The sequence below is a fragment of the Puma concolor genome, chromosome A2 (genome assembly GCF_028749965.1).
Source record: "Puma concolor isolate L17-30 chromosome A2, mPumCon1.1.hap2, whole genome shotgun sequence".
In the NCBI taxonomy this organism is placed as follows: domain Eukaryota; kingdom Metazoa; phylum Chordata; class Mammalia; order Carnivora; family Felidae; genus Puma; species Puma concolor.
In genome coordinates, this window is record NC_141668.1 from 110,586,384 (window position 1) to 110,610,015 (window position 23,632).

At 46.9% G+C, this 23,632-nt stretch overlaps 1 protein-coding gene and 1 long non-coding RNA gene across 2 annotated transcripts in view; both read right to left on the bottom strand.

Moving 5' to 3' along the window:
• The window catches only part of LOC147583412 (uncharacterized), a 380,385-nt gene that overhangs the window by 147,846 nt on the left and 208,907 nt on the right, over nt 1-23,632 (bottom strand). The gene's annotated exons all lie outside the window — the stretch shown is intronic.
• On the bottom strand, nt 21,736-22,934 carry LOC147583417 (tubulin polymerization-promoting protein-like). Its single transcript, XM_086680398.1, has 3 exons — nt 22,892-22,934; nt 22,301-22,470; nt 21,736-22,131 (listed from the first exon to the last, which is right to left on the bottom strand). The coding sequence occupies exons 1-3, from the start codon at nt 22,932-22,934 to the stop codon at nt 21,937-21,939; spliced, it is 408 nt and encodes a 135-aa protein (XP_086536524.1). The 3' UTR covers nt 21,736-21,936.

Genomic DNA, 23,632 nt, shown 5'->3' on the forward strand with positions numbered 1-23,632 from the left:
CTGAAACATCTATTCATGAAAATGACTTTATAGGGAAATTGTGACATCCCTTAAGGCAATCCCATCACATTATCTGTAGCGTAGCCACACTACAAGCAGAAGGATATATGTTGCCTAATAGAGTTTCTGATGTAGAGAAGATGGTATTAATATATCTCTATTTTCAGGATAATATTCTTTCTTTCACTCATGACTATAATATAATGTTAGTCTTGAAAATAGGTATCCCCTTTCTTCATACAGATTATAGTATTTTTTAGGCTAAGTGTGTAGGCTTTCTATGCTGACTGGAGCTAAAGTGGTTTAATGTGTCTGTGTGTTTTTGTGTGTTTGGATGTGTAATTCATCTTTGAATTCTTGTTCTTGTTTGCCTGGATCATGTTAAATATGAATATACACCAGTGGGTACAGTTTAGTTGTAGACATAAACATTTTCTTTAAGTATTCTAAAGGTTCATTTTAATGCACTGTTTTCTTCCTTCTTTCAGAATTAATATGAAATCATAATATTCAATGCCATGAAGTTGAAATACATGCTATGATGAGCAAATTGTAATGAGGGAACAGACAGTGGTCAGCAAGGTTAGGAAAGGCTTTCTTGGGCAAAAGTGTTTTTCCTGATACCTGAACTAAGAGGAGTAAATAATTAAGCAAGAATATGGTAAGCAGAACCCAGAATTTGTAGCAAATGCTCAGCCACTATTTAGTCTTTGGAGCTTTTTCTGAATAATTGGAAAGGACAACGCGGAAATTTGAGCAGGGAATTACTTCATCTTATTTACATACTTAAGTAAACACTTTGATTGCTCAGAGATGAACAAAGGGTATCAAGAATCGATGCAGGGAGACCATTTAGAAAGCCATTACGTCTATCTGGGTGATAGACGATAGAAATTAATCCAGAGAGTTGGAGAGGTTGAGGGGGAGAAATCATTGGTTTTTAGAAATATTTAGGAGGGGCGCCTGGGTGGCGCAGTCGGTTAAGCGTCCGACTTCAGCCAGGTCACGATCTCGCGGTCCGTGAGTTCGAGCCCCGCGTCGGGCTCTGGGCTGATGGCTCAGAGCCTGGAGCCTGTTTCTGATTCTGTGTCTCCCTCTCTCTCTGCCCCTCCCCCGTTCATGCTCTGTCTCTCTCTGTCCCAAAAAAATAAATAAACGTTAGAATTATTTAGGAGATGAAGTTGATAAGACATGGTGATTGATGGGATAGAGGAAGTGAAGAAGAAGCTGATATTAAGGGTGATTCTATTTTGAGTATAATCTCTCATCAGATTTGGGCATAGAAATCATAGATTTAATTTTCAGTGCATGGGGTTTGAGATACTTGTAAGACAGCTAAGTGTTGGATGTCAAATTAAAGGTTGAATGGAACTAGAGCGCAGACAGAAATAGTCCAGACTGTGTAAGTATAATATATAAAGATTTGTGAGTGAGATCTCCTACAAAGATAATATAAACGGCTAAAAAAATGTTATAAAACTAGTTCAGTTTATACAGAAGAGAGATTATACGTGTTTTTCATAGTTCCAGTGTAAATTAGTATCAGTAGGTATAAATTACAGATAAATTAATCTCACATAAACATAAAAAAGATGTTTTAAACCTTCATGGCTCTAGGAGTAAGAAATTGGCTTTGGAGGTGGTAATTCCTCATTGACATCTGTGATAGATCAAAGCCTAGACAACTAGAAAGTTTTAGACATTGAAGAGTCTTTTTTATTTATTTATTTTTTTTATTTATATATGAAATTTATTGTCAAATTGGTTTCCATACAACACCCAGTGCTCATCCCAAAAGGTGCCCTCCTCAGTACCCATCACCCACCCTCTCCTCCCTCCCACCCCCCATCAACCCTTAGTTTGTTTTCAGTTCTCAACAGTCTCTTATGCTTTGGCTCTCTCCCACTCTAACCTCTTTTTTTTTTTTTTTTTTTTGTTCCCCTCTCCCATAGGTTTCTCTTAAGTTTCTCAGGATCCACTTAAGAGTGAAACCATATGGTATCTGTCTTTCTCTGTATGGCTTATTTCACTTAGCATCACACTCTCCAGTTCCATCCACGTTGCTACAAAAGGCCATATTTCATTTTTTCTCATTGCCACGTAGTACTCCATTGTGTATATAAACCACAATTTCTTTATCCATTCATCAGTTGATGGACATTTAGGCTCTTTCCATAATTTGGCTATTGTTGAGAGTGCTGCTATGAACATTGGGGTACAAGTGCCCCTATGCATCAATACTCCTGTGTCCCTTGGATAAATTCCTAGCAGTGCTATTGCTGGGTCATAGGGTAGGTCTATTTTTAATTTTCTGAGGAACCTCCACACTGCTTTCCAGAGCGGCTGCACCAATTTGCATTCCCACCAACAGTGCAAGAGGGTTCCCGTTTCTCCACATCCTCTCCAGCATCTATAGTCTCCTGATTTGTTCATTTTGGCCACTCTGACTGGCGTGAGGTGATATCTGAGTGTGGTTTTGATTTGTATTTCCCTGATAAGGAGCGACGCTGAACATCTTTTCATGTGCCTGTTGGCCATCCGGATATCTTCTTTAGAGAAGTGTCTATTCATGTTTTCTGCCCATTTCTTCACTGGGTTATTTGCTTCTCGGGTGTGGAGTTTGGTGAGCTCTTTATAGATTTTGGATACTAGCCCTTTGTCCGATATGTCATTTGCAAATATCTTTTCCCATTCCGTTGGTTGCCTTTTAGTTTTGTTGGTTGTTTCCTTTGCTGTGCAGAAGCTTTTTATCTTCATAAGGTCCCAGGAATTCACTTTTGCTTTTAATTCCCTTGCCTTTGGGGATGTGTCGAGTAAGAGATTGCTACGGCTGAGGTCAGAGAGGTCTTTTCCTGCTTTCTCCTCTAAGGTTTTGATGGTTTCCTGTCTCACATTCAGGTCCTTTATCCATTTTGAGTTTATTTTTGTGAATGGTGTGAGAAAGTGGTCTAGTTTCAACCTTCTGCATGTGGCTGTCCAGTTCTCCCAGCACCATTTGTTAAAGAGACTGTCTTTTTTCCATTGGATGTTCTTTCCTGCTTTGTCAAAGATGAGTTGGCCGTACGTTTGTGGGTCTAGTTCCGGGGTTTCTATTCTATTCCATTGGTCTATGTGTCTGTTTTGGTGCCAATACCATGCTGTCTTGATGATGACAGCTTTGTAGTAGAGGCTAAAGTCTGGGATTGTGATGCCTCCTGCTTTGGTCTTCTTCTTCAAAATTACTTTGGCTATTCGGGCCCTTTTGTGGTTCCATATGAATTTTAGGATTGCTTGTTCTAGTTTCGAGAAGAATGCTGGTGCAATTTTGATTGGGATTGCGTTGAATGTTGTAGATAGCTTTGGGTAGTATTGACATTTTGACAATATTTATTCTTCCAATCCATGAGCAGGGAATGTCTTTCCATTTCTTTAAATCTTCTTCAATTACCTTCATAAGCTTTCTATAGTTTTCAGCATACAGATCCTTTACATCTTTGGTTAGATTGATTCCTAGGTATTTTATGCTTCTTGGTGCAATTGTGAATGGGATCAGTTTCTTGATTCGTCTTTCTGTTGCTTCATTGTTAGTGTATAAGAATGCAACTGATTTCTGTACATTGATTTTGTATCCTGCAACTTTGCTGAATTCATGTATCAGTTCTAGCAGACTTTTGGTGGAGTCTATCGGATTTTCCATGTATAATATCATGTCATCTGCAAAGAGCGAAAGCTTGACTTCATCTTTGCCAATTTTGACGCCTTTGATTTCCTTTTGTTGTCTGATTGCTGATGCTAGAACTTCCAGCACTATGTTAAACAACAGCGGTGAGAGTGGGCATCCCTGTCGTGTTCCTGATCTCAGGGAAAAAGCTCTCAGTTTTTCCCCGTTGAGGATGATGTTAGCTGTGGGCTCTTCATAAATGGCTTTTATGATCTTTAAGTATGTTCCTTCTATCCCGACTTTGTCAAGAGTTTTTATTAAGAAAGGGTGCTGGATTTTGTCAAAGGCCTTTTCTGCATCGATTGACAGGATCATATGGTTCTTCTCTTTTTTTTTGTTAATGTGATGTATCACATTGATTGATTTGCGAATGTTGAACCAGCCCTGCATCCCAGGAATGAATCCCACTTGATCATGGTGAATAATTCTTTTTATATGCCGTTGAATTCGATTTGCTAGTATCTTATTGAGAATTTTTGCATCCATATTCATCAGGGATATTGGCCTGTAGTTCTCTTTTTTTACTGGGTCTCTGTCTGGTTTAGGAATCAAAGTAATACTGGCTTCATAGAATGATTCTGGAAGTTTTCCTTCCCTTTCTATTTCTTGGAATAGCTTGAGAAGGATAGGTATTATCTCTGCTTTAAACGTCTGGTAGAACTCCCCTGGGAAGCCATCTGGTCCTGGACTCTTATTTGTTGGGAGATTTTTGATAACCGATTCAATTTCTTCGCTGGTGATGGGTCTGTTCAAGCTTTCTATTTCCTCCTGATTGAGTTTTGGAAGAGTGTGGGTGTTCAGGAATTTGTCCATTTCTTCTAGGTTGTCCAATTTGTTGGCATATAATTTTTCATAGTATTCCCTGATAATTGTTTGTATCTCTGAGGGATTGGTTGTAATAATTCCATTTTCATTCATGATTTTATCTATTTGGGTCATCTCCCTTTTCTTTTTGAGAAGCCTGGCTAGAGGTTTGTCAATTTTGTTTATTTTTTCAAAAAACCAACTCTTGGTTTCATTGATCTGCTCTACAGTTTTTTTAGATTCTATATTGTTTATTTCTGCTCTGATCTTTATTATTTCTCTTCTTCTGCTGGGTTTAGGCTGCCTTTGCTGTTCTGCTTCTATTTCCTTTAGGTGTGCTGTTAGATTTTGTATTTGGGATTTTTCTTGTTTCTTGAGATAGGCCTGGATTGCAATGTATTTTCCTCTCAGGACTGCCTTTGCTGCGTCCCAAATCGTTTGGATTGTTGTATTTTCATTTTCGTTTGTTTCCATATATTTTTTAATTTCTTCTCTAATTGCCTGGTTGACCCACTCATTCGTTAGTAGGGTGTTCTTTAACCTCCATGCTTTGGGAGGTTTTCCAGACTTTTTTCTGTGGTTGATTTCAAGCTTCATAGCATTGTGGTCTGAAAGTATGCATGGTATGATTTCAATTCTTGTAAACTTATGAAGGGCTGTTTTGTGACCCAGTATATGATCTATCTTGGAGAATGTTCCATGTGCACTCGAGAAGAAAGTATATTCTGTTGCTTTGGGATGCAGAGTTCTAAATATATCTGTCAAGTCCATCTGATCCAATGTCTCATTCAGGGCCCTTGTTTCTTTATTGATCGTGTGTCTAGATGATCTATCCATTTCTGTAAGTGGGGTGTTAAAGTCCCCTGCAATTACCACATTCTTATCAATAAGGTTGCTTGTGTTTATGAGTAATTGTTTTATATATTTGGGCACTCCGGTATTCGGCGCATAGACATTTATAATTGTTAGCTCTTCCTGATGGATAGACCCTGTCACTATTATATAATGTCCTTCTTCATCTCTTGTTACAGCCTTTAATTTAAAGTCTAGTTTGTCTGATATAAGTATGGCTACTCCAGCTTTCTTTTGGCTTCCAGTAGCATGATAAATAGTTCTCCATCCCCTCACTCTCAATCTAAAGGTGTCCTCAGGTCTAAAATGAGTCTCTTGTAGACAGCAAATAGATGGGTCTTGTTTTTTTATCCATTCTGATACCCTATGTCTTTTGGTTGGCGCATTTAATCCATTTACATTCAGTGTTATTATAGAAAGATATGGGTTTAGAGTCATTGTGATGTCTGTATGTTTTATGCTTGTAGTGATGTCTCTGGTACTTTGTCTCACAGGGTCCCCCTTAGGATCTCTTGTAGGGCTGGTTTAGTGGTGACAAATTCCTTCAGTTTTTGTTTGGGAAGACCTTTATCTCTCCTTCTATTCTAAATGACAGACTTGCTGGATAAAGGATTCTCAGCTGCATATTTTTTCTGTCTAGCACACTGAAAATCTCGTGCCAATTCTTTCTGGCCTGCCAAGTTTCAAAAGAGAGATCAGTCACGAGTCTTATAGGTCTCCCTTTATATGTGAGGGCACGTTTACCCCTTGCTGCTTTCAGAATTTTCTCTTTATCCTTGTATTTTGCCAGTTTCACTATGATATGTCGTGCAGAAGATCGATTCAAGTTACGTCTGAAGGGAGTTCTCTGTGCCTCTTGGATTTCAATGCCTTTTTCCTTCCCTAGTTCAGGGAAGTTCTCAGCTATTATTTCTTCAAGTACCCCTTCAGCACCTTTCCCTCTCTCTTCCTCCTCTGGGATACCAATGATGCGTATATTATTTCTTTTTAGTGTATCACTTAGTTCTCTAATTTTCCCCTCATATTCCTGGATTTTTTTATCCCTCTTTTTCTCAGCTTCCTCTTTTTCCATAACTTTATCTTCTAGTTCACCTATTCTCTCCTCTGCCTCTTCAATCCGAGCCGTGGTGGTTTCCATTTTGTTATGCATTTCGTTTAAAGCGTTTTTCAGCTCCTCGTGACTGTTCCTTAGTCCCTTGATCTCTGTAGCAAGAGATTCTCTGCTGTCCTTTATACTGTTTTCAAGCCCAGCGATTAATTTTATGACTATTATTCTAAATTCACTTTCTGTTATATTATTTAAATCCTTTTTGATCAGCTCATTAGCTGTTGTTATTTCCTGGAGATTCTTCTGAGGGGAATTCTTCCGCTTGGTCATTTTGGATAGTCCCTGGCGTGGTGAGGACCTGCAGGGCACTTCCCCTGTGCTGTGGTGTATAACTGGAGTTGGTGGGCGGAGCCGCAGTCAGACCTGATGTCTGCTCCCAGCCCACCGCTGGGGCCACAGTCAGACTGGTGCGTGCCTTCTCTTCCCCTCTCCTAGGGGTGGGTTTCACTGTGGGGTGGGGTGGTCCGTCTGGGCTACTTGCACACTGCCAGGCTTGTGATGCTGGGGATCTGGCGTCTTAGCTGGGGTGGGTAGGCAAGGTGCACAGGGGCAGGAGGGGCAGGCTTAGCTTGCTTCTCCTTAGGTGATCCACTTCAGGAGGGGCCCTGTGGCAGCAGGAGGGAGTCAGATCCGCTGCCGGAGGTTTGGCTCCGCAGAAGCGCAGAGTTGGGTGTTTGCGCGGAGCGAGCAAGTTCCCTGGCAGGAACTGGTTCTCTTTGGGATTTTGGCTGGGGGATGGGCGGGGAAGATGGCGCTGGCGAGCGCCTTTGTTCCCCACCAAACTGAGCTCTGTCGTCCGGGGGCTCAGCAGCTCTCCTTCCCTTTGTCCTCCAGCCTTCCCGCTTTCTGAGCAGAGCTGTTAACTTAGGACTTCCCAGACGCTAAGTCGCGCTTGCTGTCGGAACACAGTCCGTCAGGCCCCTCCGCTTTTTGCAAGCCAGACTCGGGGGCTCTGCTTGGCCGGCGAGCCGCCCCTCCGCCCCGGCTCCCTCCCGCCAGTCCGTGGAGCGCGCACCGCCTCGCCGCCCTTCCTACCCTCTTCTGTGGGCCTCTCGTCTGCGCTTGGCTCTGGCGACTCCGTTCTGCTAATCCTCTGGTGGTTTTATGGGTTATTTAGGCAGGTGTAGGTGGAATCTAAGTGATCAGCAGGACGCGCGGTGAGCCCAGCGTCCTCCTACGCCGCCATCTTCCTCTTGTCTCTGAAGAGTCTTTTTTAAACCTGAGTTGTAAAATCAAAAGACCTAAAATATTTCTACTTTATTGTTTGTAACTTGTTACAAGGAACATGGGTTCTTCAATTATTTAAAAGAATACTATTGATGATTAAAGAACATGAAAATGAGTGGAAGATATGAGAAATTTTTAAATGATAATATGCCATCCATAGTTAACAAAGCTAACATTACCATGCTTTAAAAAATCCCTATTTAAAACAGACATTTGATGTTTCCGTGAATCCTAAGGTTGGTCATCATACTTAGAGAAATGGAGAAATGATTCCATGTTGCACTTAAACTTTATGGAGCATTTTGCAGTATCGTTCACTAGTTTCACATTTTATGTCTATCATAGTAATTGTCCTCCCACAAAGATACGGTTAAAAAAATAGAGCAATGGGAACAAGTCTGTAGATAAGTTTTAAAAGCCACTGTAGGCATCACTTAACCCAACAAGTTGGGTATTTGGTTCTTCCCCTATGAATTACTCATGACCAGAGGAGTGCTGGATCATTTACTGCATTTCTTGCAAAATGCTGCCTGGGGAATCATTGCACATTTGTGACCAGAGGAGTAAATATGTGAGAGCCTTGGTTTTTTAAATGTTGTCTGCCTATGCATAACTGTTTTATTGTCTAAAGAATGCTAGAGACAGAAAATGCAGAGGTTCTATTCAACTTCATACCTCCTCAGCTATTTTGAATGTTATGACTACAGAATAACACATGACATTGTGAGCAGTAGAAAGACTACAATTATTGGCTTACACTCTAAAACACTTTAAAACTTGGTTCTTGTCAATCCATACTTTTAAACAGCTGTTTTAAAATCTTGCTAATTGTTGGTATACCTTTAAACAGCTGTTTTAAAATCTTGGTTATTTTGGGGCCACCTGGGTGGCTCAGTAGGTTAAGCATCTAACTCTTGGTTTGGGCTCAGGTCATGATCTCACAGTCGTGAGACTGAGCCCCATGCTATGCTCAGCTCTGACAGCCTGGAGCCTGCTTAGGATTCTCTCTATCCCTCCCTCTTCCCTTCTCTCAAAAGAAATACACATTAAAAAAGAAAAAAAAAATCTTGGTTATTTTCAAAGAGAAAGAATGAGCCCAACTCATGAGAAATGGTGGGGCAGATAGTAGGGTGTCCTGTAACATTTTCCAAATCTGCTTTCTTTTGTAGGATACAACATTTACTGAGAATGCTAATTTCAAACTTTGTGCTAGGGCAGTACTGTCCAATCAAATTGTAATGGGAAATGGAAATGTGAATCTCACATGTAATTTAAAAATTTTTATAGCCAGACTACTATACTATATACACTATAAAATATTTCAATGTTGTATTTTAGCAAATATATAAAACTATTACTATGCCAACATCAAACCATTATAAAAATTAATGAGATATTTTACCTATTTTTGTACTAGGACCTAAATACCTGCTTTATATTTTAAACTTACAGCACATCTCAGTTCAGAGTAGTGACACATTTCAAGAGCTCAATAACTATACATGACTGGTGGCTGTTAAATGACATGCAGAGAGTTCTAGGTTCTCAAACATGACCTATTCCTAACTTCTGATTATGCCAATAGATATGTGGAAGTTGAGAGACAAGAGTAAGGGACTTGGGTTTGAATTCTAAATTCTAACAGTATACGAAAACCAAAAGGAGTGGTAGGTTAGTAGTTAAGAATGTAAAACCCATCATTAGTTACATATGAAATCAATAAATGATTTTTTTTTGTGTGTGAATAAGACAGAGTGTAATGGTAGATAATAACTGACAAGTTTTTCAGCTTTGCAGGTAAATTCTAAGTTTGAAATATGAGTTATTCCTATTGATAGTGAAAGAAGCAAGCAGAACTCTTAATCACCCATGGTAGATGTGGGGTCAGAATGGTATGTAGATCTAAGGGAAATGAGTTAGAAGTAAGAAGTCTCAAAAATTAGCCGAAAATTGGGGCGCCTGGGTGGCGCAGTCGGTTAAGCGTCCGACTTCAACCAGGTCACGATCTCGCGGTCCGTGAGTTCGAGCCCCGCGTCGGGCTCTGGGCTGATGGCTCAGAGCCTGGAGACTGTTTCCGATTCTGTGTCTCCCTCTCTCTCTGCCCCTCCTCCGTTCATGCTCTGTCTCTCTGTGTCCCAAAAATAAATAAAAAAAACGTTGAAAAAAAAATTAAAAAAAAAAATTAGCCAAAAATATCCTTAGGAGTTTGGATCGCACCTTCATTTAATTTTCTCCAGTTCCCAGGAGAAACTAGAGACAATTGGTCCACCTTTGAGAGCTTATGAAAAACTAGTTCAGATGAGTTAAATGGGTCAGTTATAATATTGCCTGAGGATTCCAGAAGAAAAACACAATTTAACAAAATGTTGATTTTTCCTATCTGTTAGTTGTAAACGCCACTCAAAATCACCTAATCTTTGTAAAAGAAAATTCTACATATCACAATAAGACTCCCCAGAAAAAACAAGTATTTTGTTTGTTTGTTTGTTTTCCTGGTATATCTTATGTAAGTATTTTTTATGGCATTTCTTTGTCATCTTATGTTAGTGGTTCTGATTATTGTCTTCATGTCTATGATCAGCAGCAGGAAAAAGTCAAACCTTAAAATAAGGTCTTCCCAAATGTAGAGTTAAGATGTTAAGAATTAACACACATGTATTTTCTCAAGGAGATAATCTGGTAACTTCTCTCTTTGGAAATATGATTTAATGTTTCACGATACAGACAGAGAGTACAATCTTATTTGTAGCAAGTAATCTGTGAGTATATTTTATTTTCTCTCCTACTACCCCTGTTTGTGCTGTGTGTCTCTCTCTCTCAAAAATAAATAAGCATCAACAATTCTTTTTTTTTAGAAAAGAATCTCATACATAAAGAAGCACAAGAATTTTATACCATTCCTTTAACAATGTAGCTTCTTATATCTTTTGAATCTGTTTTAAATTCCATCAGTAGTGACCACCAATTTGTTCAGCTCTTTTAGATAGTGTAGTGGATGTGTGAGGCTTTTTCTACATATGTGGCTTCTCTGGGCGTAAACAAGTCTATTTGACATCTTCTTCAGAAGGTAATGTCTATCTGTAGCATATGAGCATTCTGTAAAAATAAACCTCACTGCAGTTTAATGAAATTGTTATACAATACTGTAAGCTTTCTGAACTATAATATGAAACATTAAAGGGGTTTTCTTCTTCTTCCTTCTTTTTATAGTATACTGGAAATCTTATTTGGCCTGAGAAAATAGGACAACTAATATTTAGTAATCTTTTTAAAGTTTATCTCCTGTTAACATGTAACACCTTTCCTGGCCACTAGGGTCTTGGAACTCTTCTCTAGTTACTTCCCTCCATAACACTGCCCAACTTCAAGGACAAATTTCTAGATCATTGTCTGCATCTCACTATCTTTTATAATTGTTTGTTTTCCAAATCTTAAAACCCTTTATCTGAAACCATCTATCTTTCCAACCTCAGTGGCACGGCCACTGAGCCTAGCTGCCATCCCCCACCGCACCCCACCCTTACATCTCCACCTGCCTCCTCCATTCCCTACCTCCAGTGACCTAGAAATTGAGCTCCTTTAATGGGTCATTCTGTAGCAGGCTTTGTTTTCCTGTTTATGTGGCCTGGACACAGTCATCGCTCATTTCAATTGTGCTCGCTTAAGACTTTTTATTCTTTTGTTCCTCTTCACCTTTCACCACAGAAAACTTGCCATTGATAACAGGGATTGGTCCAAGAATTTTATGTGTCTCCTTGTCATCTCAGATGCTTAGGACTTCTACAGAAACATGACATAGCTATACTGATCAGGTCCATTAGGGTTATGAGTGTAGAATCTTCTGCCTTAACTGCATTCTCTCTCTCTCTCTCTCTCTCTTTTTGTTTTGTTTTGTTTAGGTTTTTTTGTTTGTTTGTTTGTTTGTTTGTTGGCTTTTTTGGGTTTTTGGTTTTCCCAAGGCATTTCTTTGGGCAGACCTAGGGACAGGGAAGCTCTTTTGATGCTACTTTTTTTCTCTTTCAGGACTTGAAACAAGTGTGAAGAGGCTCTCTGGTGAGATCGTGGAGTTGAAGCAGCATCTGGAGCACTATGACAAGGTCCGGGAGCTGACCCAGATGCTGCAGGAGAGCCATGGGTACCTGCCCGGGGCAGGGGGGGAGGGCAGGGGGAAGCAGGGCCAGCCCCAATGACAGCAGGGTACACAGAGGAGTCGCCTGGTGGCTTCGCAGCATGCAGGCCCTGTGCCACACGCGTCTCCGGTTGACTTACAACTCCCCTGAGCTCCCCTTTCTTCAGGAAAAGCAAGTCCCTTCTTGCTGCTGCGTCTGTGAGGGGCAGGTGAGAGCTGCTGAGAGACTCTGGGCTGTCTTGGTCCACCCTGCGTGGTTCCTGTCAGTTCTCCTAGTGCGCGGGGCCTCCCCCTTTACTCCCAGCTGTGTGCTGGGTGGTGAGAAGGGAGCAGGCAGTGTGGGGGCTGTCCAGGTGGAGCCTCAGTTTCTATCCAGAGAATCGTGTGCTGGGAAGCAGGTGCAGGGAGGAGGCATGCCGCCCACTGGGTGGTGTGAGGTGTACTTTGTGGAGGTGCAGAGCATGAGCCCAACTCACCCCTACTCCCCCACTTTGGGCTGAGTCCCACACACCTCCCCCAGGCTCGAGTGCAGCACGGCCCTAGGTGGAGCCAGGCTGTGACGCTGGGGGGTCAGCGGGCCTACCCCAAGCACGAGGTACAGAGGGGAAGGGGCTCCTGGGAGATGAGCTGGAGCATAGATGGAGCAGCGGAAGGGAGCAAAAGGTAGCTGTCATGGGTGTATGGGGGGGATAGGTGAGGCAGGATGGCTCCCAGAACCCGATGGGCCCCCATCTGCAGCACTGTGGGCTTCGTGTGGACTGGGCTGCCGTGCAGTGGGTGGAGGTGGGGGGCAGTGGTGGTCCACACTGACTTCATCCACTCTGGGCCTTAGCCTGGCCGGAGCAGATGGCTGGTGCCTGCACAGGAGGTCTGTCTTCGGGGGCATGCGTCTGTGGGAAGACGGCCTGCTCCCATCTATCCCTGGTCGCTGCCGAGTGGAGGGTGAGGGCACTTCGCAGATGGCCGAGTGGGCAGTACAGGGCCGCTTCTTCCCTGAAGTCCTTCCAAAGGCAACTGTGGTCAACACTGTAAAACCAGGACTCTTCAGTTATGAAATCACTATGTCAGAATTATTCAGGGAGCCCCTTTACATTGGACCGGGAGATAGAAATATGTCAGTCTTTGGATCTGTTCCAGAATGAGAACATTGTTCTGCTAGCTGGGAAGATGATGATGGTTTTCTCAGAAAACAGGTGTGGCTGGAGTAGCGAGGCACCCCTCCGTCATCCGTTGCCTTCACCCGTCCGTCTGGATGCTGAGCCTGCACGTGGCCTGGTGGCCGAGGGCTCGGGTCACGCATAGCCTCACACCGTCTGGAGGCCAGGGGTGGATGGCAGGAGCCGGAGCCGGTGGGAGACGGGAGGGTGTTGGCTGCGGGGACCGGTGTGGACGGGGAGGGCCCCGTCCAGGTGAGGGAGGATGCTGCTGGAGAGAGGAGGCGGCAGGCGGTCCTCAGGCGTCGCTCCCCTGAGCCCTCCTCCAGCTCCCTGGTCAGCACCAAGGAGGAACAACACCTCCTGCAGGAACTGAGCCAGGCACACGCGCAACACAAGGCCCAGGTGGAGCAGCTGCACTGGAGCTACAAGGAGCTCAAGAAGATGCTGGGCCTGTTTCCGTGCGGCGGCTGTTAGGCCGCGTCTGGGTCGCCTCCACGCACCTAGTAAACCGAGGAAGCTCTTTTCTACCTGGTACGATTGTGGGGCAGAGCTGTGCCTCCCGTTCATAATCAGCTGAAGTTTTGAAACGTGTTCAGGGCCTACAGCTCAGTTTTCTAAAACACCCTGAAAAGATGGGATTGATCTGCCAGTAGGCGAGTCTGCGAACGAGGACATGTAGGGGTAGTATTTGCAGGGAGGTGCTAACCAGGGTGGCTCCCTCTGACTCCACGCTGCTCCTGCTCCTGAGATTGCAAAAAAAAAAAAAAAAGGATTAATCCAAGCCCTTCACATGTTTTGAGACAAGACATATTGATGTGTTTTTGATACCAGCATCATTAATTTTTCATGAAATATCTTGAGATAAAATGCAGTATTTTTCTCCCTAATGTAAGAGCACTGTGTGTGATTAAATAATTTTGTGTGGCAAGATAAACTAACATTCTAAAAAGTGACTTTTTATAAATTGTGACTGAGATCTTCTCACTGAATTCTTTCATGAAGCAAGCTAGGCGCAGGTGGGATACGTACGTTCCAAGATTTAATAAAAGTAACACATTTTGGGGAAACATTAAAAATACCATTTTTTGACATCACTGCCTCACAGTGGAAATATTTCCCCAGGTGCTCTCTTGCTTACAATTACAGTGCGTTTCTGAAAATTAGAGTGCACACAGACAAAATACTAGATTTTTAGTTTGGAAACTTCTTATCTTATTTAAATACTTGGCTTCTAGGTAAAACAAAGTACTTTTTTAAACCAATGCCTACTTAATTTATGGAGAAGAGCAGGCAGGCCTACAGGTGCCTGTGTGTGTCGTCGGGCTCTGCCACTGGCGTTCGGGGGTCGGGCGTTTCCCTCAGGAACCGGGTGGTCTCCCTGGTTCCCTCCTGTCTGGTCCTGGCTGTGTCCTTTGGCATCAGTTTCTCTGCAACTTAGCAGGAAAACATGTCACAGCAAATATGGTTTTTGTGGGGGAGTGCAATTTCTTTCATCATACCGTTTTTTTTTTTTTTTTATTTATTGAAAAGATTTTAGCATTCAACCATTTTAGGCTTGTTGGAAACGCTCGCCATGCTATTACTTTATGTTCCTCTTGTTTGGGTTTTGTTGAGCTTCTTAGACCTGTGACTTTATAATTTTCATCAAATCTGGGAAAAGTTTTGCCACCGTTTCTTCAACATGGTTATTCGATCCAGCTTCTGTCCCACCCTCCCTCCCGGACCCCAGTTACACCCAGACCACTTGGTAGCATCCCCACGGGTCCCCAGACTTCGGGTCTTTTTTCCCATCTTTTGTTCTTGCCCTCCGTTGGGGTCATTTCTGCTGCCTTGTCACAGGCCTCACCCATTCTGCAGTTGGGCCTGTGTAGATAATGGATTTTTAATTTCAGAAATTACATATGTTTTTAGTTCTAAAATCCCATTTGGTTCTTTCTTATTAACTTTGTGTCCCATTATGTTCGTGTTTCACTTAACTCCTGAACCATGTTCTTAACGCCTTTGCTGCAGGTAATTTCAGATGATTTCTAGAATGGTTACACTGATGCTCCGTTAGAAGTGTATTAGTTTCTGTCGGTCCATGTTTCCAGCACTTACTGTCAAAGTTTTAATGTTTTCATTCTAGAGGGTGTGTGATGCATAGTGTTTCTGTAGATAGACTTTATCAAGTTAAAGAAGCTCCTTGTAGTGTTAATTTGCCAAGACATTTTTTATTGTGCATGGGTGAATTTTATCACTTTTTCTGCAGCCATTGAAGATGACCATGTGGTTTTTCTCCTTTATTCTGTTCATGTGGTTAATTTCGGTAATTTGATAACGTAAAACAACCGAAATTTTCTGGGTTAAGCACAGCCTAGTAATGATGGGTTTTCCTTTGCAAACATACTTCTGGATTTGGTTACTATTTTGTTTAGGATTTTGTATTCTGGGTACCCCACTTAATGTCTGACATTTAATTATTGGAATTCTCTGGGTCTCCATTTCCTCATCTGTAGAAAGGGGTGATAAGTGCCTGCCCCCGCTGTCGTGAAGAGGAAGCGGTAGCTAGAGTCTGGTCCCAGGACCCCGCTGATGCGGCACCACATGGTGTGGTTGTTGGCTGGGACGGCGGCAGGAACCAGTCCTGTCCCCATGGTGACGCCACCTACGGTCCTCTCTTAAGGTGCCGCTATCCTCAGTGTTCGCACCGCCACGCCATGCCCGTGATAGAAGTTCAGCTGTGCACCCTTCTCTGCTTTCTAGGAGAATTCAGGACAGGTTGTAACTCTCTCTTCCCTGAGTGTGTGATGGAACTTGCTGAGGAAGCCAGTCGGGCCTGAAATGCTCTTTGTGGGAGACTTCTGGCCACGGGTTTAGTTCCCTTAGCCCCTTCTCACAGAGCACCGTCCACCCCTCCATTCGCCAGCCCCCCGCAGCGGGTATGGGGCCATGTGGTTCATTCTGAGTGGGACAGAGAAGAGCTGCCAGGCCACCAGTGTGGCCACCGTCCCCTCCGTAGCCTTGCCGGCAGTGCCACTGACCAGCGGGCCTGTTTCTCTCCTGGGGGCAGAGAGCCCTCCTTGACCTCTGCTGGCCTCCGTGTGCATAAGAAAGGAATGTCACTGTGTCAGCCACTAGGTTTGGGGGTTTTTCTACTTTGCCAGTAGTTACTCGGCCTAAGCCCTGGGATGGCGCAGGCTGTCCCTTTCTTCCTGAGTTCTCATAAGGGCTGTATCTCGAATTTGCTTGTATTGCCTAATTATCCAAGTTTTTGGCCTAACAGTCTTTTAATGGCATTTCCATGGCCTCAGCATCTGGAGCTGTGTCCCTAAGGCAGACCCGTCGGGGTGGTGGTTGCTTCAAGCAAGTCCTTGCCATTCGGGGAAGGGAAGGGACGTGGGTGAGCGATGGCCACGGGTTGCTCCCGACCTCAAGCTCCACTTCCGCTTTCAAGCCAAGGACACGTCGGGGCGGCCCTGGCCGGTGACAGAGCAGGCAGAACACCAGGGCCAGCCGCGGGGCTCTGGCGGGGCCGGCGAGGCTTGGTCCGCACCTGCGTCCTCCCCACGGTGCTGGGGCCACCCCGTCCCCCTGGCTGTGGTTCGTGCTGGTCCATGGCGCCGCGTTCTCTCTTCCTCTCCTGCACCACAGCTTCTGTTCCTTTCCATCTTTAATGGAAATTACTGATGCATTCGGCTCTAAAACCTTTATCGCTTTTCTCTCTTTTCTCTTGCCATATCGCCTGACATAATCAATACGCTTTTGTTTCTTCTTGTTTTGTATTCTGTTTCTTCTGTGATTGTCCCCTTCTATACTGTAGCCATTTTCACCTCTGCTGGTTTTGGAAGCTATGCGTTCTTTCTGGCATATTATCACAGCTGGTGTTCATCTAATCAGGGCTTCTGCTCCCCCGGTAGCATACAGGAGCCATGAGCATGTACCTCCCTGGGCACCCTTTGGCTTCCATGTGATGGTTTTTAAGGGTTTTTTGGTTTTTGGTTTTTGCTTTAGTATTTTTTTGATTTGTTTTGTTTTGTTTTTGAGAGAGAATGACAGAGAGAGAGAGAGAGAGAGAGAGAGAGAGAGAGAATCCCAACCAAGTAGGTTCCACCCCCAGCACAGAGGCTCACTCTGGGCTAGAACTCACAAACTGTGGGATCATGACCTGAGCTGAAATAAAGAGTCGGACACTTAACTGACTGGGCCACCCAGGCGCCCCAGTGTTCGAGTATTTTAGTGAAATATTTTTTTCCCACAGAAATCATTTATTTACAGGGTTTTTGTATGGTTACTTACTGCCCATTTTTTGAGCCACTTCCCTGCAGACATTCTGTCTGTGGTCATGTTCTTGCTGCAATTAGACTTACTTTTAATGTCTGCTGGTGCAGTTTTCCTTGTTGTAGTCTTAGAATGAATGCCTTTATCTTCAGTTTTGAAAACTATTTCACAGAGGATTTCATGTTGGTACTTACTCGAGGACATCATCGCTATGTCTGGGCCCCCACCCGGGGGCTGCACCAGGGCAAGATTGGAAGGAGCCTGGGACTACGAGGCAGGTGGCTTGGGGTCAGGCCAGGAGTCACCCTGTCTAAATGAGGAAGCAAAAGTTTCCTCCCTGCGGGGAGGTGACGTGAGACCCTGTGAGCTGTGGCTCCCATCCCTCCCACAGCCCCTCCCACAGACCGTCCATGTTAGATGTTAGTGCCTGTGTGCGACTGCTGGTGTAGGTGGTGCACCTTGAGGACAACAGATCCACATTTCAACACCTTTATTTATCACTTTACCAAGGTGACACACAATGTTAACAGCAAACACAGGAGGAGCAGTATGCAGACAGACACGAGCTGCTTCACTACAGGTTTGTAGGTCAGGCCTTGACAGCAGTTCTGACTGGGGACACAGTGCCTCATGCTCTGGGGAGGGAGAGGAGGGCCACCCCGATCCCATACATATCCCTGGTTGAGTGCGGCTTTGAGACGCCAGCAGACGTGCCTTTCTGAGTCAGAACACCCAAGACGTCGACTCTACTCTTCACTATCACACTGATAAAGTGATACACTCAGGACTCCCTAATGGTAACAAAACAGTGTAAAAATATATTGCATATATATATAAATTTATTTCCCTTTCCTGAAAAAAACTTAGTACAAACTAGTAGTATATGATCCCTTTCAAGTTTCTTTTAAGTTGTGTGGGTTTCCTTTCTGTTTGGCTTGGTTTGGGTTTTCAAGAGTCTAGAGGGAGAGAAAAAAAACCTCTCGAAGCTCAGGGTGGCCACTGCCCAGCCCACCTGGGGCCATGCCCTCCACATGCCCAGGGACAGAGGCCATACCCTGAACCACCACGTTCCACAGTGTTCAGTAGTCAATCAGTGGAGGGGAGCTGTTCAGGGTCAGTGTTTTAAGGACATTCTAGCCTATTGGTAACTTCACAGTACAGCTGAATTTTCAACCTGGCCTGCATGGAACAGGTGACCACAGGGCGTCCCATGTGGCATGGACTGCAAGACAGGGGAGCCGCCGCTTGTGTATGAAGAGAGCTGGGCTGGGTCCCCAGGGCAGGGCCAGCACATGCTTTTCCCGTAAAGGGCCAGATGGTGAAAATTTTAGGTGTCCCCTCCTACCACCACCAGGCGACATAGCGCAAAACCGGCCATACGTCATGCCCGACTGAGCACACGGGCACAGCTGGGCGCCAAAAAACTATTCACAGAAGCAGTCTGGGGTGGGGGCATGAGCCCGCTGCCGCAGGCCCTGTCCACCGAGCAGCCAGCGGGACGCCCGTGGCATGTCCTGAGCGCTGAGCACAGGGACACAGACGCAGAGCCACACCAACAGGAAGTGGTGCCAGCGAGCCGCCTGCGCGCACTGTTCCCCGGCTTCTCACATCGGCTGTGATTTTCATCTGCCGCAAACGCAGGACTAGGGACACTAGAGGTGTGAAAATACTCCGGTATAAATATATATCTTCTGCGATAACATCCTCAACTTACATGATTTGAACTTCACTTTGGTAAAGCTGACTGTTACCGCCACCTAGCTGCCTATCCTATCACGTTAAATAGAAATAAATAAGTGTTCTGGTGTGATCAGTGTTAAGCACCCTCCTCCAGTTCTCCTGACACTCAGATGCTGTCAGCCCTGCCCTCCCTGGCAGAACGTGTCCTGTCTCCTCGTGCTGTGCGGTCTCTCACTCACAGATAGACGCTGGATTTCTGGGTAACCATGGTTAGTAGAAGATAATTGGCATTACATATAACATGCAGTAAAGACACACACCCTGCCCGTGTGTTCTCAGTGTTCAGATGCCGATGGAGGAGCACGGGTGTGCGTGCGTGTGCGCGCGAGCGCACATGTTCTGTGTGTGGGGGCCGCACACATGCGGCAACACGTTTAGCAGATTATTTTAAGCTGATGGAATGGAGAGCACTGAGGACTCGTGATGGAGTCTTTGCCACCTCCCCCTCCTTCCTGACTGAGGGAACGTCCAGGCTTTCTCTGGGGACAGGTGCCATCTGAAGAGGCTTTGGGGTTGGGCAGGGGAGGCAGGGGAGACTGTAGCCCCTGTGTGGCCAACCGGACCTCCCTGCTGTGGGACGGGGTGGACCGCCAAGGGGACCCATTCACAAACCCCATGGGAAGGTGCTGTGAGAAGAGTCAGGAGCGCATTGGGAAACACTGGTCACGAGTGAGCAGCTCAGCTCCACCAGACTGTGGCACTGGTGCCTTCCGCTAAGAAGAGGGCTCCTGCTCTGGGGAAGGGCATGACAGCAGGGGTCCCCATGGGCAGGCAGATGTGTGGTTTCTCTTGCTTAGACCCCAATCTCCCAGGGTGGTCCTGGGGAGGCTGTTTTGCCTGGAGATCCCGCTCTGGCACAGAAGATGGCCTCCTCGGGGTGAGAGGGGCTGAGAAGGGCCGGTGGAAGGGGGGCTGTGCATTCCCGGTACAGGCTGTGGCATGGGGACCCTCGTCCCTCGGCTCACTGGGGCATGCACACTGTGGGGGCCAAGGTCCTGCTGGACTCCAGTGTCCACGCTGTGTCATGGCTGTGACAGGGGGGACCCAGGTGGTAATGGCAGGAGGCGGAGCCCCACCGCCTCAGACGGTGCTCCCCAACATGGTGCCCAAGAGGATCTGGGAGGAGGTCTGGTTTGTGATCTGCTGCTCGTTGTTGAGAAACATTTGTCATGTTCAGAGTCGCCTTCCAACATTTCCCACGTCCTCCCCTTGCCTCCAGATCCTCACCGCAGTCCAGCCGGGGATACTGTGTCCTGCTTGCTTGTCCCTCCTCCAGCACTCAGTCCTTGGTTTCCCCACCTTCCCCCACCATGGGGTGGAGAGGCATGGCCGGGCAGCTCAGGATCGCCAAGGTAGAAACTAGAGACAGCAGTGAGCACAGGTGACTCAAGGCCTGCAACCATCTCAGATTTTACGCACTGGGAAGTCTCAGAACCTCGGAAGGAAGCTGCTGGCGAGGCCCCACTGTGGGGGCGAGAGGGAGGACCACATCCCTTCAGAGGGGCCATGCTGGATGGGAGCTCGAGCCCCGAGCCCCACCGCACAGACAAGGGACCATCCCTAGCTCTAGCGACGACCAGCATGCCCTTTGGGCACAGGGAGGCGGGTGCGTGTGCCACCCCGGTGCTGGTCTTTATTTCAACCGCCTGTGCTGTGCGCCAGGGAGTGCCCCCAACCAGCCAGCTGCCACGGACACAGAATAGTGGCCAGGGTGGACAGGCTCCAAGAAGCATTTCCCTGAGGCTCCCATGGGCTTTTCCCAAGACCAGCGCCAGGACCACACGGCCCCACCAGTCACTCGCCAGGCTTGGTGGCACTTCTGCAAGGGGACATGTCCCCATGAAGCCACTGTGACAAGAGTCCCAATGCTTGGCTCCCCTATCCAGCCTCATGGAGAAACCAAATGCCAACAAATGCTGCTGGCCTCGGGGCCCTTTGTGGGCCTGCCTCTCTTGTGTGGTTTTCTGCATTTGCAGGGGTTGGGAGAGGTTAGGGAAGACTCATGCAGAGACTGAACCACTGAGATCTGTGCCACGTGCCAGTGAACAGGGAGCAGCCATGGGGACCCACAGCCCGGAGGCCCTGAGTGCAGAGTGGGGCCCTGGACAGAAGACACCATCATGCCAGCAAAGCGACTGCACGGGAAGCCTTAGCCAGCAGGGTCTCCTGGCCTAGAGACACAAACGGCAGGAGAGAAAGGGGCAGAAATGGTATTCCGTCTTCGCTGACCCATTCTGGGAACAAATACATTTCCAGTTTATTCTTAGAAAAACACAATAAAGTGAACGGTCTTGTCCTTGGTTTCCATTTTGACAACTTCAGATCGTGTTCCTCTGGTCCACTGAGGAGCCCCTTCCACTGGCTCACCTTCCTCCGGCTCCACAACGTGTGTGCGTGTGTGTGTGTGAGCATGTGCGTGTGTGCAAGCACACACATGTGGGTATGTGTGAGTGTGTGTGCACATGCAAGCACCTGTCCCACCTCCCCACACCTTCATGATGTCCTGTTAGCAGCTCACTTCTGTCTTCTTGGTGCTGCTGGTTAGTGCGTTAGCTTGTGCTGCCCTCGAGGTTCCAGGGAGGGGTTTGCAGGTCAGCAGGGGGCCAGCTTCTGACAGGGTCTGTCCCACTCACCCCTTGTGGCCCACCGGCCCCTTTAAAATGGACTTTTCGCCTCTAAGCCAGGTAGTTAGTGTGGTCTGGTCCCAGGAGACGCTCTGAAAAAGGCCATTTGTTGTCGGCCAGCACAGGTGTGCGGCAGGTGTGTTAGAAATGGTCAGTGATTTCGGGGCCTCACTTGGGGGTCAGAGAGAAGCATGCCAGGCCCCAAGCAGGGGGAGGCCTGACTGCCACCCCCACGGTCCCCCGGGGCCCCAGCCTTGAGTTCTTCCCCAGGGAGCAAGGGAATGTAATGAAGTGTGAGGTGGCACGGGCCCCAGCGGGAAGGGCTGCTCCTGGGCTGGCTACTTGCCACCCTGCACCTTCTGGTCATAGGTGCCCGGGTGCTTATAGCCCGGTACGTAGCCTGACTCATCCACCAGGTCCACACGGCCCACCTTGCCTTTGCCCTTGCCTGATGGGTCGAAGCGTTCCTTGTGGGAGCCCGTGAACTTGGTCGTGTCCATGAGCCGGGACACAGTGGGCGACGAGATGGCCTTCTGTAGAGGGAGAGAATGGGGCATGCCCATGTGAGCACAAGGGGCCAAGTGAGCACGTGAGGCCGTCAGCTGCTGGGTCGGCACACCCCCAGGGAGTAACACGTCCCCTGTACCACCCCAGACCCCATGGGCTGCTGCCCTCCAGGGAGTCCCTGCTAGCCATGCTCACCATCACCCCTGAGATGATGGGGGCCTTGCCCTCAATGAGCCTGTGCACCTCGCGGACGGCCCCCTCGCTGCTCTTGTCTTTGAATCTCTTCTTGGAGAGCTCTTCAAGCGCCTCCTTGAACTGCTCGAATGTGATGGTCCAGCAGGATTTCCCTCTGACGGAGGAGAGCACTCAGGGCCTGGGCCAGGGCCACTCCCCTCCATAACTCACAGCCCCACCAAGTAGTGCCCCCAGAACCTGCTGACATCCGGGGACCAGGTGATGTCAGGGGACCCCTTCCCAGGGACCTGGTGGCATCAGGAGACCCCTGCCCAGGGACCAGGTGACATTGGGGAAACCCTGGCCCTGCCCAGGGACCTGATGACATCGGGAGACTACCTCCCAGGGACCTGGTGACATCGGGGGACCCCTGCCCCTGTCTGGGCACCCAGTGACATAGGGGTAACCCTCCCCCCACCCAGGGACCAGTGACATCAGGGGATCCCTACCCAGGAACCTGGTGGGGGCCCAGTGGCCTTGGGGAACCCCCACCTCTCTCCCACAGCAGAAATCAAGTCTAACATTAAAATACAGAATATGCCCCTCCCTCACCCTGGCGTGCACTGTTTATGCCCAACAGTCGGTCGCCAGCCATGGGCAACGGCAGCAAATATAAACTGTCTTGGAAAAAAGCTTAAAGGAACCATATCCTTTATGAACAACTGGACATTAAAACAAAGCTGTTGTCTGGTTCTAAAATGGGGCGTGTGTGGCGTCCACTCAGAGAAGGAGGGAAAAAGTCAGGTCAAGAAGCTCGTCCCATCTGAACCACACAGAGGCCGAGTCCTGCCTGGGGCCACCGTGGCCCGACGTCCCTGTCATCATACAGGGACGGGGTCGGGCGGTGGCCTCACCAATACGCCCAGCAAAGTGGTCCCAGGGCCTGTCCCTCCTCCCAGGACCCCCACTGCCCCCACCTGAAAGCCACCTGCCTAAGGGGTACAAGGTGGCTAGGGGCAGATGCAGCCCTATTCATTCCTTGCTGCAGGCCACTCACAAAATTTCAGGAAGATTCTAAACTGTGCACTTTTTATAATTTTTACTAAAAAAACATTTTTACCACTTTGACTGGATCTCTCCTGCTAATCCATGGAGTGAGTTGTCAGGGTTTTAGAACAAGAGGTGCTGTGGGGGCGGCTCCCTGCCATTCAGGGACACCCTGTGGGTGCAGAGGCCTGAGTGGGACGGCCCTGCAGATGTCCACGAGCAGATGGCCCAGAACAGCCACAATAACCACGAAGGCACAGGGACAGACCCACACGAGGGTTTCCACGGAAGAGCAAAGAAAGGCAG